General features: G+C 33.8%; 1 protein-coding gene across 2 annotated transcripts in view; it reads left to right on the forward strand.

Annotated features, from left to right (window-relative positions):
* The window catches only part of LOC149905176 (uncharacterized), a 146289-nt gene that overhangs the window by 108163 nt on the left and 10717 nt on the right, over positions 1 to 27409 (forward strand). For both annotated transcript variants that reach the window (XM_090106142.1, XM_090106143.1), the window contains exon 4: positions 15139 to 15232. In XM_090106142.1, the coding sequence (XP_089962268.1) occupies positions 15139 to 15232 (94 nt within the window). The remainder of the gene's footprint in view (positions 1 to 15138; positions 15233 to 27409) is intronic.

The following is a 27409-nucleotide window of genomic DNA, read 5'->3' on the forward strand; positions in this document are numbered from 1 at the left end:
CAATAAGATAATATTATATAAAAAATAACATATTATGCTATTTCTTATAATTCTATTTACCACAGGAGAGACCTTGATTTCAATAAAAGTGATTGTAAATGGAACTAATATACCTACCTACTACCACATAATATTTTAATACGATAAAGAATACGCTTTACAAATTACAATTGAAAAATAACAAAAATAACCAGCTGAACTAACAAGTCAATAACTGCGTTAAAAACAACCGACTTCAAACTTGCACTTGCAACATTTACAAATACAGACAAAATTGCTCATAAAATAAAAACTAATGGGCCTATCCGAATAAAATTTTTATGGGACCAATTCGACACCATCCCGCATCGAACAAAAAAAGAATCACGTAAATCGGTTCAGAAACCACGGAGTAATCGGTGTACATACATAAAAAAAAAACATACCGGCCGAATTGATAACCTCCTCCTTTTTTTTGAAGTCGGTTAAAAAGTACTAAATTATATTGAAACTGAATAGTAGGTAAATGGTGAAAATTACCTGAAATGAAAATAGGTAAATACTAAGTATATATATGTAGGTACTAAGTATACGACTTAAAACCGAGTGCAGTTAATAAAATAGTGATAAAAATACGTTACCTACGTTTTCATAAAGAGAAAAGCGGGAAATTTCATTTCGTCAGAAAGATTTGATTAATGGTTATCGTTTTCGTCATAGGGTGAAACATCAATAAGTCAATAAAAGTCAATTTAGTAATTTACGTAAACAAGATCGTTGCTCTTGCTTTCGCAGTGCAAGTTGACTCATTTCGGTATTCATTTCATTCACTACGTCAGAAATTTGGTACTTGGAAATTGTTATGCAATTATGATACGTAATGATGCTATGTTAAAAATAAATAAAGCTATTACTGTGTAGTAATAGGTATCACCCATTGTATATTGTTATAACTCCTTCGCGTCTTTCGAAGAATCTCAGAAAATCAGAAATTTTAAAGGAAACATACTGTTTTCTCTTTGTTTTCTAATTTGCACGGATGTTCGTATTGCTATAAAATGCTCTTTAAACTTGCTACAGAAACGTGCACCGCTAGTTAATAATTCAAAGAGAAGTTAATGTTACAAAACAAATGACCGTTTCTGAAAGCATAATATTGCGATAATTTGCATTTGTCACTCGAAGGATGTCATGCACTGATTCTTCAGCGGGCGCCTTCAAACAAAAGAAAACCTTATTGTTGTTGGGACTCGTGTGTTTTTCCTGATGAAAACAATAGCAGGCGTGATGTGAGTGCAGCAAAGAAATATTTATGTAAGAGTGCAATATTCTAGAAATTACACCGGTAGACTTGTGCATTAATACGTTTCACGGAGGGAATTATTTACAGTCGTCAAAGAAACACGATAATCTTGAACCGGACTACTCATTTGTGTTATAACATTAGTTATACAAAATTTAAATAAGTAACAAATTACTTTTGCTTAACATCTTCTTTCTTTAATTTTTATAATATTTGTATACAATTTTACAAATTGAAATAATCTGAACATTTGCTACTAATATCTGAAATGTAGAGTGGAATAGTTCATCAGATAATAAGTAACATTTTTGTAGAATATGATATGTTATGTTAACATTTTGTAGAATATGATATGTAATGTCTAATTTTACACTTATAGGTAAAATTAGACCATTAACATTATATTATATTCTGTGCTTATAGGTGGCCCGTGCCCCAGCGGTGGGGACATAATGGGCTGATTAGGATGATGTCTAATTTTAGAAACTACCTAGTTATAGGTTAAGTTGTTGAAGTTTCATGGTGGTTTACAGCTCTTTAGTTACATCAATAAATAACCACGTAATATTTTACAATTATACCTATTTAGATATTTACTGACAATATTAAATTTCATTGAATTGTTTGTAAGAGGAAACTATAATAGGGGTATTAAATAGTGTGTTTATTATGAGGATGACTTTAATTTTCTCACTGTACGATACCCACTTAATTGATCTCTATTTCCTCTTGTAAATAACACATGTCATATTGAACATTGACACTTAATGATAATTTTAATTGTTATTACAAGAGCACACTCATATTATTAAATCACTGACACTATTGAAAAAATAATTATTACAATTTAAACAAAAATTACAGTCGGACGCGCCAATTGTAATTTTTATGTATTTTTATGTTGCCATGCTTAGCTGAAAGTTATAGCAGCTTATTATTTTGTCCATATATGTGTGAGAATAAAAACTGAACACAACTCAGTAGATACTATTAACATCCTTGTATTAAACAAATACGTCATTGGCCTTAACATTCTAAGAATCGCTTCAAGCTTCAGCTTCTTACTTACTTGTAAAAACACCAAACAATTCAAATTAAATAATTTATATTACATATCTACACTTTTTTTATTTATACGGTTTTCACGGTAGGTAATTATTTTAGACGATTTCCCCATTACGTTTAGGTATTATAAACGATGACATAATGTTTCGAATATCACACACGTCACACGTGTTAAAACACGTCTTAGAAAGAACCCTCATTATTTTGATGGTAATTGCCATGGGGCACCTTAACCTTTCAATGATTTCAATTGCGTTCTCCAAAGTTCATAAAATAAATTTGGGGCCCCCTAACTATGGAGGGGCTATCAATTTATATGTACTATGATATTGTTACACGAGCGTTTAGTTCCTATTTAAGTGAACGTGTCACCGACGGAACTATAAATTATCTATTTCAGCCGTTAACCGTCAGTGTCTTTATCTATCCTTCGCGATGACAAATTACATAGTTTGTCGTATATATTATGTATGAGTGTATTCACAGATACACCATGTACTAAACAGTATATGTAGGCTATCTAGTATCTCGTCTGGCCTCATTACTGTTATGGGAACGGCCGATCGGCGCCGGCGCCGGAAGTTGCTTGGCGAATGCACAGTTGATCGTTCTGATTAAAGATTCAAGAGAGCATGTAAAATGAGTCGAGAAAATACGTTAAATGCATAGTGAACAGAGTTCCGTATACAATGAATTTACCTGTTCGGTACTTACAAACAGGTAAATACACATTTGCAACATGCAGAGATGAATGCGAATGGAAATTAAGTTTGCAATTTTATCTTGATTGAAAATGAACCGTATATGATTTTTGCTTTATTGAAACAAAGAATATTCGTTATATTCAATACACGTATAAAAGTTTTACAAACAACATCTGGATAAATACGTTTCGGTCAAACAACTGATTCCATTCAACCGTGTATAATGAAATCTGATACGTCAAAATTAAATTCAAATAAATACATTTATACATTGGTTAAACCACCTCTATTTTCATATTCTGTTACGTAAGATTTGAAAAAAGTTTCCTATGATACACTTCTTATTTATAACGGAGAGACTCATTTAGAAATACCATAACGGAACGCAAAAATATTTTGTGAGCAGGAAAGTCGTGCTTAATTATAACCCAAAACGACTAAAGCTCGTAGATTCGTAAAACATTTTAAATGTAGGTAGGTACCTTCCTAACTACTACTTCTTCTTTTATACAATACTAGCGACCCGCCCCGGCTTCGCACGGGTGCAATGCTGATACTAAATACACTACAGAAAAACTGTAAACGTTGTATATAAAAACATAGCGACCCGCACCGGACGGCCGCGGTACCGCCGCAAACGCTACGTCCCGCAATTTTTAAATCTGTAATATCTTCGAAAATATTCACTTAAATCTTACGGTGTAAAGGGCCATATAGATCTATATTAAATGAACAATGTATTCAAGGTATTTAATTGGTTAAGGATTAATGCTGTATTGGTTAAAATCGCTTCGAAAATTAGCCATTATTTGTCGTAAAAAGTAAATGACAAAAAAAAGTTATTGTGGGTTATCCATAAGAGATAGACATATACCATCGCGGACTTTTCTGTAGACCTTTTCAATATGTATAATACTTAGTACATTATTTTGATAAAACTCGTAGGGTTCAGCCTGCGTTTGCAATGTACGCGGAAAAAATGTAATTTTTTTTCGACATCACATTAGAAACCTCAAAAATAACAGTACTTCTCCACTATTTAATGGATGTTATTATACATATAAACCTTCCTCTTGAATCACTCTATCTATTAAAAAAAACCGCATCAAAATCCGTTGCGTAGTTTCAAAGATTTAAGCGTACAAAGGGACATAGGGACATAGGGACAGAGAAAGCGACTTTGTTTTATACTATGTAGTGATGATTTACCTAATTATATTAGAAATACCAAGTGTTCAGGAAACTGTTTAGTTGTGTGTACCTACTTACCACAGTTTCCGCCAGATGGTGTATCTTTAACACATGACTAAGTTCAATATCATCTGCATTTTTATCAAACTGTTTTTATTCGATGGCCACAAAAAACATCGAAGTGCGAACAAACATTCAATTGACGTCTGTCATAGCATACCTACCTTGTTTTCATCTTGAATAAACAATACTTGAAATAATAACTTTTCGATTGTCTGTTTTAATTTATAATAATTGACTCAGAGTATTGGTATAACATCATTGTTATAAGTTATAAATTTATAGTAAATCTAAACAACATGAGGATAAATTTACAATTTTATTGCTATTGTCATATAAGTAAATAGAGGGTCATCTGAATGCATTCGTATTTCGTACAAATGGCGGAAACCACAGAAACGATGAAGGTTAACGAACGAGAATAAATTATCCCGTTATCAATCGAGCATTTGATACTACAAACATTTTTTTACCTGGAATATTTTTATGGATAGATTTTTATCGATTAGGTTTCTGCGAAACAATTAAGCGTGCGAGCTACATTGTGCAAGTAGGTATATGATTGAAAACATCAACACAACACATTAACCGAAAAAATAAAATGCAAACATGCTTCTAGTTTCATATTACATAACCAAATCGTTATAAAATGATTCACCCTAACATAATAAAAATAAACTAATAGAGAATATATTTTCCTGAAGATCATTAATTTCAAATGAATAAGAGATATTTCAGTTTCAGTTCAGCATATGACTAAAATGAACAAAGTCGTTGATTCACGTTAGATTTCCTACAAGCGGTTAGTCATATTAAGATTTATTTACTCGAAGAAATTATTTAAGTTGCTAACTCGGACTTTGTTAGTAAACAAAACGTCGTTTAGTCGAAACACGTGTAAGAATTGAACTTTCACGCATAGAGCGTTTTATAAAATTATGATAAGGAATTCTTTACTTATTGTTATAACCTTTATTTCAACTTTCAGTTAGTTACTTTCAGATTTTGATACATACATATTACATTAAAATATAATTAATTTAATTAAAATGCTAGGGGTTATTGTACACGAGTCTATTTATGTCAAAGAATGTACATTACCATCCGTTCGATTCACTTCTCGCTTTGGTCTTATTATAAGCTCTCTTTAGAAACTGCCCGTCGAGGTTCAAAGTACAACAAACTGTACAGTCGCTTTCATTTTGTAACCTTCCCTCTTTCCTACCGCAACACACATTTTAAATACAATACTCGCATTGTCGTATGGAAATATCTCCATTTACTTAAACACGATATTTCAGATACAAATTATAGATATGTTTATAACGAAGAGTATAATTCGTAGAATTAATGTGCTAATTAACAAAAAGTGGATTGTGAGAATGAAAAAAGAAAGTGTTTTCAAAATGGTGTTTGTAGATTATGCTAAATAATTTGTCACCTTTCGTTGTTCATTTTTAAGAATCAATTTAATTAATAATAATTATCATAATTATTAAGATTACAATTATTATGAGCAGTTGCGGTTATATTTTCTTTAAAATTTTGTCTAAGCGAAGAAGCCCAAAAATATACATGGTAAAGACATAGGTAGTAACATTAAATACACACCCACAAATCTAAAACTATTTGTTTTTAAATAAATAATATAAGGAAAAAACACTAATCCTAAAACCACACCAGAAACATCTAAAATTATTAAGGAAAAACCACTAGTAGAACATGAAGTGTCGAGTTTTGTTTGCTTTCTCTAAAACGGGAGCAAACTTCCGAGACTAGTGAAAGTCAGATCTAAGAACTTATTACTTAATCCCTGTTCGGAAACTAAATTACTTATTGTGAAATTATCGTTCATGAAACTAACATTGTTACTATTTCATTGATAAATGTTATAAAATCAAAATAGATAAAGAAATAACTCTACTAAACTCGTGACATTGTTTTGTGTAACGCAATTTAAATACGTGCTTTAATTACTTAAATATATATTTATAGTCGGTATAGCTTTCTTTTTTATGAAGGTAATTTGTAATATATTAGGTTTCAATGTTGAATAAACTATTTTCTAAGTTAAGAAATAGATATATTTAGTAACAGACAAGAAATAATTGTACTGCTTTGTGAACATCGCGACAACATTCCTATTGTATTGTTATTTTAAATGAAAATATGGTGATCAGTTCGTAGCGGATAAAAATTTAAACGTATGTTATTTTTCCATGCGATTTGAACTATTGACCGGTTTGATTTTATATTGAGCAGATTCAAACACATCTTTTACCATGCGCATTTTAAATGAACATTGAACGTTGAACTTTGGTGAAAATATAATATTTTTATCAATCCTCGTTGACAACAACCAAACATCTTTAGTTTAATCTACAAATATTTTAAATTCTACTATACTTATAGATCATAAAACTGACAGGATAAGAAAAAACAGATAATACTTTGCATAGGTAGACCCCGTGATGTACCCACCAGTAAAACATTTACTTAGGTAAGTATATTAAAAAATGAAATTTTAATAAAATAATGTAGACGTTTTTGTTTCTAGTATCTTACTGCTTATATAATGGTCAATTGAACATGTTCACCCGCATGACAACTCTCTCAAACATCAATTAATATATTCGAAAGGTCGATAAAGATTGCACTTTCACTTATTGAAGTCCTGTTTGTTTAATTAATGTGTATCCAATAACATATGCTCAGATTATAACACTCAATATTTTTTAAACTGGTGCTCTGCAAACAAAGTAAAATATATTTTCCTAATTAACTTATTATTTACCTATATAATATTTTGACAGTCATATCATGTAATTGCATAAAGCATATGAACTTTCCTTTGACCTCAATTTATAAAGAAAACCCGAAGTTACCGCATACGAAATTAACTGGAAGGGGTACCATAATATATTTCACGACACAGTCTAATTTATATGAAAACCCGGAACTAACTAACATGTGCGAATAAGTGAAACTGCTAATTGTAAAATTGAATGTTAAATAAATGTTTGTCTATTTGCCTATTCGATACGGATATATTGCGGCATTGTTCGCTCAGTATCAGTCACAATTGCTCAATTGTTTTCTATATTCTTTTGTTTTGGAATAGAAGAATAATATATTATTACTTATCTTTTATTATCTTGTATTATACTACATTTTTTCCACATAACATCGGTCAAATATCTCAGAAAAGTATATTGAGATTAACGTCAACCGCGTTTTTTAAATCACATATCCATGACGAGTCCATGAATGAGTAAAACGATTTGTCATGATAAGAAATGGGTGCATAACGTATACTTAGTAACCAAGTATGTAGCTATAAGCTACATACTATATACGTATTGTTTGAAGACGGTAGCCGTCGTCACCGCTGTAAGTTGTAACCATCCGCACACAATGTGCTGTTTTCTAATAATATTTATGGAATACGTAGTACCTAGACTGTATGTTTTATTCTCAATGACTCAATTGTACAGAGCTTATAATTATTTTAATTATAGTATAAATAATGCAAAACTCACTCCCCGAGTAGTGAAGACCCTTGCCGCAATACTGGATTTACTGCCCCTACTATAACAGTGACGTAAGGCTAATGCAGTTAATTTGACGCATAAGATTATAAAAGTAACAGCAATCAGCATCGTTATCTGTCGAATTATCCCTGCAAATATAATTAACAAGTCAACTAACTGAACGTGAGTTCAATGTTTTCGGAACACCTGACGTAGGTAATTTAGCCAGATAGATGGATTATCAACGTAATAAAACCTTTATCTACTCTGATGTTTATACTTTATACCCCCTGCGTATACTGATAATCCCAGGTGGATTTCGAATTCTGCCATAGGTTAGTAACATAACATTTGCAAGTAATCGTAGGTCGAGAGGACGCTTATGGCATCGTCCGCGTCGGTCGGGCGACCTCTTCGCTTATTGGCCTTCTGTAACCATAAAACGATAATTTATGATAATTTACCATTAATTATGCCGCAGTAATTTGTTTGAGTACTTAGTGATAACTCATAACACGCTGATCCGTGAATCTAATTAGTTTGTCTTAGGTGATGTACATTTTGTAAAAACATTTCTTATAACAACGCTTCATGTATCTTGATGTTTGATTATATTATCTGTATTCTGATTAGGGGGTTTTTGTATAAGTATACCTTATAGTAAAATATAGAGTATGTTATGATAATAAAATGATGAATTTGCTTGTCAAAGCGTCGGTCTAAATACCTCAAGAACGATAAGTTGAAAACTAATTAAGGCTACTCGAGTCTTTACCATAATTGATATGATAGTGAGCACGTGATACAAATAAATCACAATTACGTATTGCAATTAGAGGTCCGCGCCACAGTCCAAAAGCCCAGCGGCGGCGCGCCGGGTGCGGCACCCGGCGCGGCGCGGCGTCGCCGGCGTGGGCTAGTTATTTTTAAAGTTATAAGGGGGTGAGCAGGCAGTAGAAAAATCTCTCTTTAAGTTTAATAAAAAAAAAATTTTATTAAAATCAAGTAGTTAGCTTAACTATTTAGTGATGAACATGATAATTATAAACATTGCCAATAATTTTATTGGCAATGTTATGTCAGAGCAGGCAAAGGAGCAGGTGGGCCACCTGATGTTAAGTGGTCACCACCGCCCATAAACACCTGTAACACTTCTAGTGTTACAGGTGCTTTGCCGGCCTTTTATGGACAAATAAGCTCTTTTCTTGAAGGCCCCAATGTGGTAGTTGTTCGGGAACACCGCAGGTGGCAAATCGTTCCATAGTTTCACCGTACGCGGAAGGAAGTTGCGGGTGAAGCGGACAGTGGTGGAGCGCCAACCATCCGGATGGTGATTTTACGGCGTGTGGTCCGGTGGTGGAACTGTGCGGCTGGTAAAAGATGGAACAATTCCTCAGAGCACTCCCCATAGTAGATTCTGTACAGTATACAGAGAGACGCAACGTCTCTTCGCACTGACAGTGGATCGAGCTTATCGGGAAGCCTACGGTCATCGACAATTCGAGCTGCTCGACGTTGGATGCGGTCAAGAGGAAGGAGTTGATACTGTGGGGCTCCGGCCCAGAGATGAGAACAGTACTCCATATGCGGTCGCACCTGAGCCTTGTACAGCTGAATTCGGTGGGCCGGCTTGAAGTACTGTCTCGATCTACTGAGCACACCAAGCTTTTCGAGGCTAATTTAGCCTTCGCTTCCAAATGACTGCGGAATTGAACGTCACTCGAGATTTCAACTCCGAGGATTCCGATTTTCAGCGATATACTAAGGGGTGTACTCTTAAACCGACGCGATGTTCTACGACAAATGGGGTCTTTTTAGCGGTGAACGCGCAAACCTGTGTCTTTAGGGGATTGAACTCCACAAGATTAGGTTCGCCCCAATCCGAGACTTCTTGGAGAGAAGACTCGACTTCAGACACAAGTTTGTTTCGACTCTCATTGAGGCTTTCCTTTGAGGTGTTTGCACGGCCGGGATAAAGAGCATCCCCCGTACTGTCGTTTGCATAGCAATGAATGTTACTGATTTGTAACAAATCATGTTTATAATTATCATGGATAAAAATAATTTTGTTAACTTTTGCAGGATTTAGACGCGATCTCTTCGCAGTAAAGACTAGCCCAGCTACAGAAAAAACCCTTTCATTTGGCGTGCTTGTAGCTGAGATAGATAGAAGCGATCGCGCTAATCCGGCAAGCCAAGGAAAAACAACTTTTTTTTGTTCCCAGAACTTAAGAATGTTGTCCTCTACATCTCCTAAACCTGAAGGGTTAGCCGTAGTCAAATATCTCCAACACTCTTGAGCGACGTCGTCATCCTCATCAATAAATCTATTGGATTGGAGTGTTTTTTGGCTAGCTTTTGGAGTAAAACATCTGGCATCGATATAGTAGGCATTGTCTACTATATCGATGCGACGTTGCCGTGTTGTAGACACAACGCGTGCGGGACACATGGTTCGCGCGCAAAATTTGAACTCGGCGCCAATTTTTCTGTGACCCGGCGGCGGCGGCGGCGCGCCGGGGTCTCTCGGCGGCGGCACGCCGGCGTGGCGCGGACCTCTAATTGCAATACGAACAATTTGCAATTGATTTCGCATCGTCCAATGACAAAATACCTACAGGATAAGTTTTTTTTTTGTTTACAATAGTTAATTGATTTTTTTTTGAACAAATGCGGATGCTAGATTTATGCTGTTATTTAATTAAACTTGATTTGAAATTAATTATGAATTTACTTCTACCTCGAGAATGTCCCTCATCCTATATAATATACCTTAGAATACATAAACAGGGTGTCCCACTGTTGGTTTTTCGTGATCAGTATATGCAAAACTACAAGTTCCTTCGCGCTTAGTATACCAATAGTGGGACACCTGTATAACTGTATAATTAATCAGTTTTTGTATGTGTTCTAAGAAAACGCAATTGTTACAAACTTGAATATTATGCTAACGACGAAATAAATAATTATTAAAAAAAATCGTTTGGCTTCACACACAGACTCGTTTACACTTTGAGTTATAGAATATCTAAAAGGATGACATAATATGTTTGTAAAAGGATAAAAAATCGCTTCAACAGTTTCTGGTTGATAAGCAGAAACAGTGCATTATCAAGTATCGATCGAGCCTTTTGTGGTATAAAGGTTACACGTGGAACAAAAGTGCTTAATGTGCGTGTGTTTATGGCGCCACATATAGGCAAAGTATTCATGCTTGGAAAAATATTAAATCGTATTAACTTCAATATTTATATACCTTTAAAGCAACTAGAATGTTATGTATTCCGACTGTTGTTTTTATTACTGTTAAATCGATAGCGATCTTAAAACAATTTCTGTTAATCAACTTTATTCAATTCACATTAGAAATATGTAAATCAAGCTTGTACAACTTGGAGACCACTCATGTACACTTCGCCTTACATGTTATAAATTCAGGAAATGCATTCTTAAAACTAGTCGCATAAATTTTCAAGGTGTCAGATTTATTTCACGAATTAATGATGTAATCCTACTTCCTACTAATATTAATGCAAAAGTTTGTGAAGATGGATGTATGTTTGCTGCTAATACAAAAAAACTACAGAGCGGATTTGGATGAAACTTTGCAGTAATATAGATTAGTCATACATCAGAATAAAACATGAATTACAAAAAAATACTGAAAATACTGAACACTGTTGTACCTGAAACCGCGCGGTACACCTAGCAACAGATGTTTGAAAATTGGTGCATATTAATTTCGCATATATTTTTAATCTCAATACAAATGGTAATTACTAATTAGTAATTACCAATACATTCGTTACTTCCGTCTGTTTACAAGACAGTCAATCTCTCGGCGATTAACAAAGAATAAATAAAAAGCGTGAGCGGTGCATTACCCCGCGGCAGGCCGATGCACTCACTAGATACCTGATCATAATATGTCATTAACTTGTACATTTACGTCATAGATGTTCATTAGAAATACTGGAAAACAATCTGGGAAATATGGTCAACACAAAATATTAGGAAATATATTTCAGTCTTAACGAAATGAATAAGAAGGTACAAACTAAAGTACATTATACTGAATTTGAAAGTTAAAGTATCACAGTAACAAACAGAGAAAAGATTTATATTCTATATGAAATGTTAGTCTGGTCACACTGCAAATTGCAATCATTTGCTGACATTGCAACTATCAATTTTTTTTCAAAAATATACAAACTGATACAATAAGAATGTTAACATTCGTTTATTTTAATTGTTATTTATCTAATCTACACAGGAAACACTTTAAATTTTAATAGATGTACATTGGCATCTGCAGTTGTTTAAACTATGTAACAGATACCACAGATTACTAAATAGTTGGACATCCTATGCATCAAATTAATTAACTTTGTCACACATTTATTAGAAATTAAAACTAGAATATCCACGATTCTGACCCAGATTGTTTTTTTTTCAACTTCCTTATTTTAACTATAATGGTTTGCATGATAGAATATCTTCCCCTTTATTTTTCAAAGCACATGCATAAATTGTTTATAAAATACCTTCCGATGAACAATCATTGTATGGAGATATATTTTATTCTTTACATTTGTAACATCAACTTAATATGTAGCCGTAGTAGGTATGTTTATATTTCATAAGCATGTACATAATAGGTACATTGATAGTCAGATAATAATGATACATTACATTATAAATGTAATGTATTTTATTCGCTTTAACCGCAACGATTCTGTTTCAATATCCGTTGTGGTTATTATAACGTTTCTTATATCAACTTCGTTAAACCATAGAAATAATACTGATGTTATTTATTATTCGACGATAAATAGATCGAAGATTTTAATAAGCAAAGGAGAAAACAATTCGAGAAAGTATCAATTATTAAATACATGAATCTAAAACATCTTTCTTCTCTAAGATTTCACCGGATGTTTTGTTCACATAAAATGTTTTAAAAACTGCTTTAGTTCTTGAAATGCTGCAAGAATATAGATATGAAATGAATGCATATCATGTACCTACCAATTTAATTTGGCTTGTACGACATGTAGTTAACAACGAAATTATAATAAAAGCTCTAGCCAGATTCTACAATTGTTAAAAATCGGATCATAATTATAGATGAAAGAAAAGTTGTGAGGGCAAGAAATCATGCTGCAAAGTTTCGTAAACAACAGCCAAACAATATTGCAAACTATAATTTTCTTCAATAAATATGTAAGGCACGGATTCGTTGCTTCATCTTGAATCTAGATCTCATACACATTGCTATTGTATGCTCTCTAAAATTACAAAAGTCTTGTACTACTAGTACAGTTTTCATTTGATATAGAGTATTCAGCAGGCCGCTAGCAATAATATTAAGCTTGAATTGAGCAGTTTTATAGCGTGTCTAAAGAATTCCTGTTGGCGTTAGGTAACTGTTTATTCCCGCAATGGTATATTAGCACGGTAGATGCCAACAACCTTGCTAACAGTACCTGGGCTATACAATTATATTCGCTATCCTTCACGCCATATTCATTAATGTTTTAAACATTAGCTTATATATTTTTATAAAATATTTCGTCGATTCATTTCCATTTGTTTTTAAGCCCGCTATTTTTCCGCCTCCGCTCCAACGATATTTGTATTCATCGCAATGTAGGTACATATATTCTAACACTTCCGCTTTTATCAATATTGCCTATTCCATACAATGTTTTAAAACAATTGGTCATTAAATATAACTGCAAAGAAAACAAAGAAGATCCGCCTCGATGTTTATAAGTTATCGTTAAAATATATTGTGTGGCTGTCAATACTGATCCGGTATATAGATGCATACAGCGGTTTCAAATTAAGGATACAATGCGGTACAATTGACGCAAAGTGGTACGCGTGCTGGCAATGACCGTTTATTGCAGTTAATGTATTTTATGATACACATGCTAGTTTCTCCTCGGGGCTTTCAGCGAAGACTTCTTGGGATTACGATATATGTAATTATTGAATGATTCTTTAATAGAAGTAATTTTAAAATGATTCTCATGTGTCATATATGGGAGTTACAATCAAAATTACTTAGTTTTGTTTTTACATTTGCCCAATTCTTAAGGAAATACCTACATAATACTATTTTTATAACAATCGAGTATTAATGAACTCACAATTAACCCATTGACCACCGAGCGGCCCGATCGGGCCGAGACACAATAGATTTTCTATTGTGTCTGTGATCCGAGGACTGACGGTTACAGCGAGAAACATGCTTTGCCGTTGATGCTTTTAAGGCTTATACATGCGCTAATAACCTTGACCGTAGTAGTAGTAGTAGTAGTAATACTTGACGGATCTCAAACCTCTCCCGCTGCACCTTCTTTTTTCCTCGCATTTTGTATTTAAAAAGATACCAATCAGTGAAACAAAAAATCCTCGTCAGGGACTGTTGTGTAACTGATAATTTATTAAACATAAAATTTTCAGAGCTCTAAGTCAGCATGTTACGAAGTTTATAGAGTATTTGCGGAAAAATCGATGACCACGGCACATTTTTTTTCTAGAAATCTATTAACTTTGGAAAAAAGTCCTCGCGAGCAATTAAAGATCAAAGACCATCTTATTTTATATATTTTTTTCGGTATTGTGCTTTATGTTGTACCAGACTTTATAGAGGTTGAACATAGTCGAAATTGCCGGGTAACGCCTTAATGGTTAATTAATTATTTATGAAGCACTTTACTAGAATAGAAGCAATATGTCTAATGACCTGGGTGTGAGGACTCAGCCACCAAAGCTATTAACTAATAAATAATTCTACTTCTTCCACTTATGTCCATTGATTTTTTTATTTCAAACAACCACGTACACACACTTACATAAGTGTAATCTAAATAGATTAGGTATATTTACTAAGAATTTTCATTTACATGTACATATTTATGTTTGGCAAATGTTTAAGAAATATGATGAGTTAGCTGTTAGAGTACGGTAATAATATAGGTAAACGGCAGTAACTATAATAATCATGGGTGTATTCAAAAACTAAATTTCAAGGGCTGACATGTATTGTATTCAAGGTCAATCGCTACTAACAAACTGTGTGTGACTGTGGTATTGATATACATACTTAAAATCGAACAATTTTACTCATGGGTTACCTACCGATATTTATCATGGCCTTCTGTCCACATATTTCTTTATGTTTAAATACGATCCTGTTGACAAAGCAATCGACCATTTTACCATATTTTAACGTTATTTAAGACGATTCTCCTATAGAAGTATAACAGTATTTTAAATTCATTTTTGTTTGTTTCAGATGCACCAAATGATGCGAATTACATGATCGGAGGGGTGGTGATTGCCATGGCTCTTGTGGGCCTTATTATTGTGTTGCTGGCCCTCACAATAAAGTGAGTTTTATTTCCTTATTACTTCTAGAAAGTAGTTGTAGAATAAATATGTATGGAGAAATATATACCTAGGTAATACACTTGAATTGTGATTGTTTTTGTTATTGATAACCTATATATTCGTTACATTGACTTATTTTAAAGGATTAGTTCTGATAGTAAAATTAAGATATCAGATAATTTTTATCAAGATATGATATTTTGAAGAATTCTATTGATTCTTTAAAAAATATGCTTTGAATTTGTATATAGAAGGTGTGTTATCTATTATGTTATCAGGTCCATTAGTAAGTATTCAATATAATCATAAAAATCGCAGAAACATTAGCTGTTATTTAATAAACAAACACAGATAAGAATATTAATAATAAAAGTTGATGTTCAAACAATATCTGTTAAGTAATAAGATTGTATGTACTTATCACGAGAAGCAATAAAATTATAAAAATGGCACGCGAAACGCCACTTTAGTTTTATGACTTCCCAGACGTAAAATCAGTTAACGCACACAAGATTAGAAAACAATAAAAGCTGCTGGTGCCTGGTTTATTATTAAATTTTGTATTATGAAATCTTTCCTAACTATTCCAAAATATTAGTTCAAGATACGATTAATACGACAAGATATTCAAATATAAATTAAAATATGTTAAGCTTAAAATGTTGTTCATGCAAATTATACACGACAGAAGTAATTTTTAATTAATATACATAATATTTTGGTTTTGTATAGCATATACGGGTGGCTAATAAACTACTTTACCATTGATGAAATATTAAGGAATACATATTCCTATTTGTATATCTATAATCTATCTTACATATAAAATTCTCGTGTCACAATGTTAGTCTGCATACTCCTCCGAAACGGGTGGACCGATTCTCATGAAATTTTCTGTGCATATCGGGTAAGTCTGAGAATCGGCCAACATCTATTTTTCATATGTACCACGGGCGAAGCCGGGGCGGACCGCTAGTATAATATATAAATGAAACCCGTTTTTCTTGGTTACGGCATCACGCGTGAACGGGTGGACCGATTTCGATAATTCTTTTTTTATTAATACCTTGAAGTACGAGGATGGTTCTTATGTAGAGAAAACGTAAATATTTACCACGGGCGAAGCCGGGGCGGACCGCTAGTTATTTATATTATGGTAACCGTAACGTAAAAGATTATTCTACACAGACAAACAACCGGAAAAGGGATCTATCCATATCACCAACTACCCCAATCCAGCCAGAGAAAAACGTACCGACTAAAAATAAGAAAAACGCATTCACACTAATGAGAGGCCGATCTAACTCCACAACATCTCTAACTGGAAAAATAGACCACAACGCATAGCAAATACCTATCAGCCACCGGAACAATATAACACAAACCACAATAGAAGAACATACAAATACTTTCCCCAAGCCGGTTGGTCACCGTGGGGACAACGACCAACACCCTCACCCCTCAAAAATGAAGCGCAACCATCTGTTAAAAATCTGCACCTACAACGTAAGATCCTTAGCATCACAAGAAAGATTAATTGAACTGCTGCATGCACTGAAAAGCGTAGACTTCGATATTATAGGACTGAGTGAAGTAAGGAGAATGGGCTGCAAAATCGAAGAATTACAGGAATACATACTCTGCTATACAGGAGAAACAAAAGGACTATATGGCGTAGGATTTTTAATCAAAAAGCATTATAAAAATTGTATAGTAAATTATAGTGGAATATCTGAAAGAGTAGCGGTATTACAACTTAATCTAAACAAACAACTTCTTACACTTGTTCAAGCATATGCACCTACCGAAAAAGCGAGCGAGGAAAAACTTGATAGATTCTATAACGATCTTAGGACGGCCCAGGAAATTGAAGGCAAAACCGTATTAGTTATGGGAGATTTCAACGCTCAAATAGGACAACCATCTAGTCATGAAAATTTTGTAATGGGTAAATTTGGATATGGGAGACGGAATGCTAGAGGTGAGAGATTAATTCAATATGCTTGCGAACAAAAACTGTTCATAATGAACACATATTTTAAAAAGAGGCACAATAGGAGATGGACTTGGGTGTCGCCAGACCATAGAACGAGAAACGAAATTGATTTTATAATGTGCAATGAACCTAAAATAATAAATAATGTAGAAGTTCTGAATAACCTGTCCTATCCGTCAGACCATAGATTAGTACGAGCATCTCTTTCACTAAAAATACCGAAATTGAGCAGGAAAACTTTCAGATCCCAACATAAGTTACCTTCAACTGACCAAGAAAAAATGTTGTACATAAAGCTACTGAAACAAAATTTAGAAAATAAAATAAATCTCAATCATGATACAAAAAACATACAATATTTCTACGACAAATTAGAAAACATAATCTCAACAAGCGTTATTAAAAAACCTACAACTAATAACAGAGACAACAAAACTAACATACTAAGCGAATCAACAATAAACCTACTAAACAGGCGAACAGAATTATTAAAAACTAAAAATAAAACAAAAGAAATTAAAGAGGAACTTAAAAAATTGTTTAAATTATCAAATAAAGAAATAGCAAGAGATTACAAAAACCATAGAAGCAAAATTATAGAGAAAAACTTAGACAAATACAGAAGCATCAAACGAGCTAATAAAGAACTTACTACACGTAAAGACTGGATACTTAAACTAAACAAAAAGCAAGAGACAACTAAAACACGTCAGGATATTATTAACTACGCAACTTCATTTTATAAAGAATTATATAAGAAACCAGAAATAATGATACAAACTACACAGAAAAAGTTCTCGAGTACGCAACATAAGGAAGATATCGTAAAAGAATTTGTTAGTGAGGACGAAGTATTAAAACATGTCAAAAAACTAAAATCTGACAAAAGTCCGGGCCCAGATAATATTACCAATGAAGCTTTAAAAATAGGTGCACCAGTACTCACTCCATATCTTGCACAACTTTATAACTTAGTACTTCAAACCGAAAACGTACCTAAACAATGGTACAGCTCAGAGATAGTTTTGCTCTATAAAAAAGGAGATCCATTAGATATTGCTAATTATAGACCTATTAGCCTTCTATGTAGTATTTATAAACTTTTCACATCTATACTTTTGAGTCGGTTAACACCACTAATAGATTCCCAACAACCAATTGAACAAGCAGGCTTTCGTTCGGCCTTTTCAACTATAGATCATATCCACACGTTAGACCAAGTACTAGAGAAATATAAAGAGTTCAATCACCCGCTTTATGTAGCTTTTGTTGACTACTCAAAAGCATTCGATTCCATTACTCACTGTTCAATTTGGAAAGCGCTCGAATCATGCAAAATAAGTACCACATATATAAATATTCTAAAGAACATCTACTCTCATAGTGTAAGCAGAATACGGTTAGAAAACAAAGGAGAAGAGATACAAATCGGACGAGGAGTTAGACAAGGCGACCCCTTATCACCAAAGCTGTTCATCGCAGTATTGGAGGATGTCTTCCAGAGTATTGACTGGAAAAACAAAGGGCTGTGGATTTCAGGCCGATATCTTAGTCATCTAAGATTTGCAGATGACATAGTTCTATTTGCCAACTCAGCCAACGAACTAGAACAAATGTTACAACTGTTATCGAACTCCAGCCAGGATGTAGGCCTACATATGAACCTTCAAAAAACTAAAATAATGACCAATTCTCGAACTAAACTAATACAAATATCCGGTAATCAAATCGAATATGTTAACAGCTACATATATCTAGGAAAGCTAGTATCATTTAACGAAAACTGTAATGAAGAAGAAGTTGATAGAAGAATTAATGGGACGTGGAAAAAATTTTGGGCTCAAAAAGAAATTTTAAAAGGAGACTACCACATAGGATTGAAGAGAATAGTGATGGATACCTGTATTTTACCTAGTTTGACATACGGGAGCCAGACATGGACATATACAAAGAAAATTAAAAACAAAATTACCACATGCCAACGTTCAATGGAACGAAGTATATTAAAAATAAAAAAAATACAGAAGATTAGAAGCAAAGACATAAGAAATAAAACTAAACTAACAGATGCTCTCCGCCAAGCTCTACATCTCAAATGGCAATGGGCGGGTCACATATCGAGATATACAGATAACAGATGGACATTACTGACAACTAAATGGGCAGGACCAACAGGAAAAAGGAAAAAAGGTAAACCAAGAAAGCGATGGGCTGATGATTTAATAGAAACGGTGGGCAAAAACTGGATGAAAATTTCACAGGATAGGATTACATGGAAGAGGAGAGAGGAGGCTTTTACCCAATAAGGGGTCCGTGGAAATAAGAAAAATAATACTAACATTAGATACTAAAATAGATTAAGTTAAACTAACAACTAACAAAACATTTGAAATGTAAATTTTGATTTTTTCACGGAATAAATGAGCTTTATTATTATTATTTTTTTTTTTTATATTTATTTTTCTCCTTTACTTGAAAGGGATACTCATTACACGCGGGCCTAGGCCAAGCGTGCAACGGAATACTTTATATTGTGTATGTTGATGATAAAGTGGATGATGTTAAGAACTTCCGCGTTATTCGGCATGTGTTAAGGATGGTTGCTTTCTGTAGCATGTTGAATGTGTGTGATGGTAGTTCTAGAGTGTTTAAATTGTTTATAAGTGTTTTAGGGATTATACCGGTGGCTGACAGAACTATCGGAACTATGTGGACTGTTTTCACATTCCATTGTGTTTTGATTTCTATGGCTAAATCCTGATACTTTCTTAATTTTTCTGATATAGTGGATTGTATATTATGTGAGTTAGGTATAGCTATATCTATTAAGTAAACATTTTGTTGAAATTTATCGTGTACAGTGATATCCGGTCTATTGTAATGAATTGTTTTATCGGTTATGATTGTCCTATCCCAGTAAATTTTATAATTACTATTGTCTAATATGATTTCGGGTTTATATTTATAGTATGGCTCTATTTTTTTGATGAAATTGTACTTATGAGCTAAGAATTGATGAATAATTGCTGCTACTTGGTCATGACGATGCTTATAATCAGTTTGCGCCAATGATTTACATGCTCCGGTAATGTGTTGAATATTTTCTATGCCTGCGTTACAATGTCTGCACTGGTCTGAAGTCTGATTAGAATCCTTTATGATGTGTTTTATGTAATTTCGTGTGGCAATAACTTCATCCTGGATGGCTAGCATAAAACCCTCAGTTTCTGGGAATAAATCTCCTCTTCTTATCCATTCATTCGACTTTTCTCTATCAACATGAGCCTGGCACAGATGAGATCGATGTCTACCATGCAGGGCCTTACTAGACCATTCCAAGAGCTTCTGCTGTATGCTTACGCTGTGTTCGTTTTGCTGAGGGTTAGTGTCGTGAAGGTTGAGTGGAGTTAGTTTTTTGTCTAGCTGGGTTGCGTGTTTGTGTAGTAGTGAGTGTTCCGATTTCGTGTGGAAATAGCTTCTAAGTGTCCGGATCTGTTGATTGTGAAGGTTTTGTATATCTATCAATCCTCTCCCTCCTTCTGAGCGCGGCAACGTTAATCTCTGTACACAAGACTTCGGATGGTGCTTCCTGTATTTTGTTAAATTTGTATTTACGGTTCTCTGTAAGCTTTGTAAATCTGTTTTCGACCAATTTATAATACCAAATGAATACGTCAAAATAGGTATGGCAAAAGTATTAATGGCTTTGATTGTATTTTTAGAATTAAGATGGGTTTTTAATATTAGTCTTAGGCGGTGTGTGAATCTTTTTTTTAAATCTAATATGGTTTCCTTATGAGCTATCTGTTTTAATTGTTTAAATCCTAGATATTTATAGCTATTATGTTCAGTCATCGGTTCAATAATTTCTCCGTTTTCTAATGTATAGTTATCCTCCCTTATTTTACCATTAGATATGGATAATATTTTACATTTATCCACTCCGAATTGCATTCTTATATCTTGTGAAAATGTTTGTGTGATATCTGCTAATTTAAATAATGTTCTCTTATCTGCTGCGAATAACTTTATGTCATCCATATACATAAGGTGACTTAATTTGTAATGAGTATTGTTGTTTTCTAATAAAAATCCTTCATTTGATTTGTCTAATAGTTGGGAAAGGGGATTGAGGGCTAAACAAAACCACAAAGGACTAAGGGCATCCCCTTGAAAGATGCCACGTTGAATTTGAATAGGTTCAGTAGTTAGAGTTTCACAAGAAGATTTTATTTTAAGTGCAGTTTGCCAATTTGTCATAGATGTTTTTAGAAAATTTGTGAGTACTGGATGTATTTTATATAAATTTAAGACTTCTAATAACCAGCTATGTGGTACGGAATCAAAGGCTTTCTGGTAATCAATAAACATAGAATATATATCCTTTTTTTGGTTTGTTGCAGTCTTCATGGCAATAGCATCGATTGTTAATTGCTCCTTACACCCTTGACTATCCTTTCTGCAGCCCTTCTGTTGCTCTGCCAGAATATTATATTTAGTTAAATGTTGGTTAATAACTCGGCTTATGCACGCGTTTAATATTTTGTAGAATGTTTGCAGACAAGTGATTGGTCGATATTTGGCTGGGTTACAAGTGTCATCAGGATCTTTGGGTAGCATGTATGTAATTCCGTGTGTTATAAATGTCGGTAATGTATGTGGTGATTGGATGAATGCATTTATATGATTGTGTATATAAGGGTATAAGCAAGTAAACTTTTTGTACCAATAATTATGTATGTGATCTGTACCGGGTGCTTTCCAATTGTGTGTTCGTTGGATAACGTCTATGAATATATCTGCTGGTATGAATTCAAACTCCATGTCGCAAATCCCACTAGTTTCTTGTTGCAGTTCTTTAATCCATTCTGTATTGTCGCTATGTTGTTCAGGATTCTCCCAGATATTCGCCCAAAATTCACGTAATGCTTCTTTTGAAGGTATATTATTATTACGATTTATTGTGTTATTTTCCGATGAATTCAAAGTTCTATAGAAGCCTTTTTCATTACTTATAAATATTGCATTTTGTTTTTTACGTGCTGTACATTTAAGATATCGTTTAAGTCTAGCTGATTTTGCGCTTAATTTTTGTTTTAGTGTATCCAAGAAGTGTTTAGGATCTGAGTTGCTATTTTCGTGCTGAGCGTGTGTTGCATATTTCAATTTAATTGTTTCGACTGTTGATATAATTCTTCGGCTTCTATTGCCATTTATAAATTGTGTAACTCTACCTATACTTGCCCGCAAATCTGCAATCTGTTTTTCGAGTCTTTTTTGCCATGATGGGATTTTTTTAGTTTGTGTGTGGTGAATCTCTTGCAACTGCTGTTCTATTTTTGTCCCGTTACACTTAGCCGCAGTCCACGCCGCACAGTACAGTATGTTGTGTAAAGTGTTAAACTCTATATCTGGGTGCAATTTGGTGGGTAATATCGTTGTATTAATGTATTGTACTATAGTTGAGAACTTTTTGGTTAGCTTTTGTCGTCGGATGAAGGGTCTACTTGTAGGGTCAGTGTTAGCAAAGAGTTGTTCTGCTTCATGAAAGGTGCTTTCTATTTTTTGGTTCAGGTCAACAGTAGTTTCAGTAGTATTATAAATCGGGGCAGTAAGTTCCTGTAAAGTATTGTCCCCAGACAAGGCTTGTTCTTCGGTGTGAATGTTTTCTTCCTCGTGGCTCGTGTATGTATTGTTTATATTTGCTGCTTCTAATTGTTGCTGCGGCTGTGTACCTAGTGACTGTGAGTAATTGTTTTCTCTATTTTGGATCTTTAATTCATTGGAGATTTCTTGTTTGATTTCTGCTAGTCTGTTGTCCGTTATATACTTATTGTTAATGATGGCTCTTCTTTGATCCGCTATTCGTTGTTCTGATAAGTGACCTAATTCCGGGTGTGTAGCTATAAATTCTTCATGTAGTAATTTTCTATACGCTGTCTTATTAGATTCCAATTGTGTAATTCTTAAGTATATTTTCAATATTGACTCGTTGTATTCCTTCGTCCATTTCATGCGTTGCCCTATTTGTGTACCCGTGTTCGATAATAGTTGCGCGGAGTGATAATTATTGTTCGTTTGTAGTTCTATTCTAACTTCTTCGTAAATCCTGTCTATAGTAGTTTTTGGTAATAAATTTTTTTGAATGATTGCTCTTCGCTGATCACCAATTCTCTGTCTGCTTACTTCCATATAAGGATACTTTTCTAAAAATTTAGTGTGTAGTGGTGGTAAGTATGCATTAGTGTCCGATTCCATATTTGTGAGTAGAAGATATGTGCGCAAGATGAACTCATTCATTTCTTTACTCCATCTTTTACGCACCTCTGCAGCACTAACGTTGGGCACAGGTACTTGGACAGATTCTGCCTCCTGTGCAACATCCGTTAGCCCTAAGTTGGATGATGATGATGATGATAATGATATGGTTGGAGATCGGAAGCATGATGATGATGATGATGAATATAATGATAATTGTGATTTTGATGATGAAGAAGATGGGGATATAACGTGTTTATATCCAACATCTTCACTTTCTATTCTTTGCGCGGTCCTTTTTGATTTAGACCTGGTTATCATGTTGTATTTTTAGAAGCTAGGGACATAATCGTCAACCGCGGCAGAGCCCTGCGTTCACCGCGGTAAGGGTAATTAAAACGGAAGATTCCCTGGTATTCCGAGTTCGCATACTAACGACTAAACACTCCTTTAGCCACGCAGCCCTTGGCGTATGCTGTTCCACCGTGGCTTGGGTGAATGGATGAAGAAGAGAATCATACAGTAACAGAGTATGTTGAAAAGATAGAGAGTAATATGATATAAGGAGAGAGTTAACTAAAAATGGTTAAAGAGGAAGAAGGAAGAAATACCTTTGGCCTGTGACTGGGTCAAAAGCATTGGTGTACCCTTCTTGGTCAGTCCTTTCACCCTAGACCTGTCCGGCATGAGTAACTCTACCGGCATAGCTCTAGCGCTCATTAAAGCTCACAAGCCCCACCACGACGGCAACGTAAGGATACGACGGGGGGTTATTATTATTATTATTATAACCGTAACGTTCACGTTATGATAACAAGCTGGGTATAGGACGTTCTACATAGGTATTTATGTATCCTGGATTTTGCTAATTTTAAATATTGTAATACTAGGTTACTTGAAAACCAGTTTATAGCTTCCCGTTTCTCAATCTTCGTTATAAAGTATAATTTCGGTTTGGTTTTTATTAAAAGGTTTTATAATAGAGTAAAATATCATGCGTTATAGACTACAGGCCCATGTTGAAAAAATTATGGGTCATTTGACCCACCACCTGACCTATCTAGAATGATATAAGAGCATAAAATAATAAGATTCAGCACTATGACGACACTCGTAAGCTGTCCACCTGAGTGCAGATGAGAATTCGAAAGTTCAGGTAGAGATTTTCTCCCCTTGTCTCCATTATTTTTGTACGGCGTTGCGGAATAATGGCTTAAAGCAGTTTAGAAATAGTATGACACAGATGCCGTACAAAAATGGTGGTCCACAAAGTCGGAATTTATTTTTATTTTTCGACAGTTGCCGGGGTAAATTTGGTCATTTGATTTTGTACGGCATCTGTGTCATACTATTTCTATACTACTTTTAATCAATTATTCCGCAACGCCGTACAAAAATCATGGAGACAAGGGGAGAAAATCTCTACCTGAACCTTCGAATTCTCATCTGCACTCAGGTGGACAGCTTACAAGTGACGTCATAGTGCTGAATCTTATTATTTAATGTTCTTATATCGTTCTAGATAGGTCACCTGGTGGGTCAAATGACCCATAATTTTTTCAACACGGGCCTGTAGTCTATTAGCTTAATATAAAAAACTGGACCAATGTAACATTGGATTTCATTTCATAAGACATGCTTCGCGATCGTGATGTGTTGGTAGGTACTTCATAATTCAAACGAAGGTTGGGCATGAATAGTGATTAGAATATCAATATTAATTTCAATTCTTAATTATAAATAATTATTCATAAGTTTAAATATATTTGGATATAGTTTTTAGTTGAAAAAAATATTATATCGTATGAAGTCATGTACGTAATGAAATAATAAATGTGTACTTCAAACTATATTACATACTAGAATGTTATATGTATAAAAAAAAATAGCTCAAGTCAACAATAAACAAAAATAAACAAAACAATATTTAATTAAACTATTCGGGCAGTAACTTCCTTTATAGGAAAACATTATTTTAAATAAATAAACGTTACATTAAGCGAGATCTCAAAAGTTTATTCAAACTGCAAAATTGCAATTTGGTTTGGCAAATTGACAGGATTCTTTTTAAATAGGTATGTATATAGCATTCCCAGCCGGTTGAGTAAATTCATACGCTTGTCTCTGCCAAGATAATTAGCCGCAGATTTAATGTCCTTAATGCACTTTTTCCTGACAATAATCTCGTACTCTCAGAGTACACATAATGGCATCATTGTCTCAAAAAAACACGTTCAAAGACTTCGATTCATTCTGCCAGTTGTCTTTACCATAATTATATGAACTTACAATGCTAAGAAGTAATTAGTTATTATTGATCCCACTACGAACGTGGTCTCGAGTCTACTGCAAATTTAAAGGCCACTTAAATTAACGTGGTAGGTCAATGAAAGCCAGAAGCAGATGAACTTTTTGGTTCTAGGACGTGCGGATATAAATATGTTTTAAAACCGGTCTGGTTTATAGTTATGGGATAAGCTAAGCAAGGACATTGAAAACAACCATTGAGCACCCAGTTGAAATTTTCTTCAATCTTTGAAATCTAAAAATATTTCATTGTATAAAGATTGTACTAGGAATTTCTAATAAACAAACACAAACTTAGACGTGTGTATACAAGGCTTCGTTCAAAAACACTTAAAAATATACAAGCATGTCTAAATGTATTTCAAGACTAGGTTTCTTACCACGACGTAAACAGTGGGCAGTAAAGATTTAAGAATCTCGATCGTTAGCATGAAGATTGTTTGACCTCTTAAGTAGGTTGATGCCAATTGCCAAACAATCAAAAGCAAGGCAAAATACAAACAGACCTTCAACCGAGAATATACTGAATTTACTTTTATATTACTTGACGTCTTGAAGAGATAGAGAGCACCTATTGTACCTACCTAAAATCCACTTTGAATATAATGTACCCATAATGTTCCTAACTAATTTATATACCAACTTATGAATTTTAAATGATAAGGCTGCAAATAAATGTTAAATTACCATCGATTTATTAAATCTTGTTAATAATATTATATTCTATGACTGAATAAATAATTCTTAACCCAACGGATCGTCTTGTTGACCAAAACAATAATAATTATGATGATTTTTTAAGAATGACTTGAATGACTTCAATTATTATTGGAAGAATTAGAAAAAAAATCAACACCGTCAAATATATTATACATACCTACTCAAACATCGCCATCATCTTGAAATCATTCCATGGCACAGTTTTCCCTGTATATTTTTTACTAATTTTCGAATGCGAATATTCCTCGAATCAATTTAGTTTTATTTGGATTTTTGACAAGCATCATTTTAAGGAAGGTCAAACTCGAATCAGTCTTCATTTGAAAAAAAAAGAAGAATCAGTTTTGACGTTTTAAATGAAATATTGTGTGAGGGTAGACATATAGATTTATTACATGAATTATTACTGTATTGAAGGTAAACACAAAAAGTACCTTTACATTACGTCTAGATTAGTCAGTTCGTTGTGAAAGTTTGGAATATGCACGGGGAATCTTATAAATACAGTTAAAAGTGCTGTTTGATTGTGATACAATGTCGAAAATGCTAATATTGGCAATGATTAAAAAATCTTTTCGCAAAATCTTAAGGAAAATGTGAGTAATTTGACTAAGATTTAGATGTTAAGTTATTGGCCCAACACGTGGATACTGATTACTGAATAGAACTTCTATTCAGTAATCAGTATCCATAGAAGATGTCTAAAATAAAGTATTTTTCCAAAGAGAATTACATGTTGGTTTTTTCGGCGCGCATGTTTTTATATGGTTAAAACGGGTGGGTAGCGTATTACGACTTAGTTAATTATCGCTTTACAAAGATGTACATGTGTATGTATCTATCTAATAAGTATGGTCAATGTCATATGTCGCATGTACGCATAAATACAATATCC

Source organism: Colias eurytheme, chromosome 10, assembly GCF_061535395.1.
Source record: "Colias eurytheme isolate Ceu_HAF_F1 chromosome 10, ilColEury1 Martin Lab GWU primary, whole genome shotgun sequence".
In the NCBI taxonomy this organism is placed as follows: Eukaryota; Metazoa; Arthropoda; class Insecta; order Lepidoptera; family Pieridae; genus Colias; species Colias eurytheme.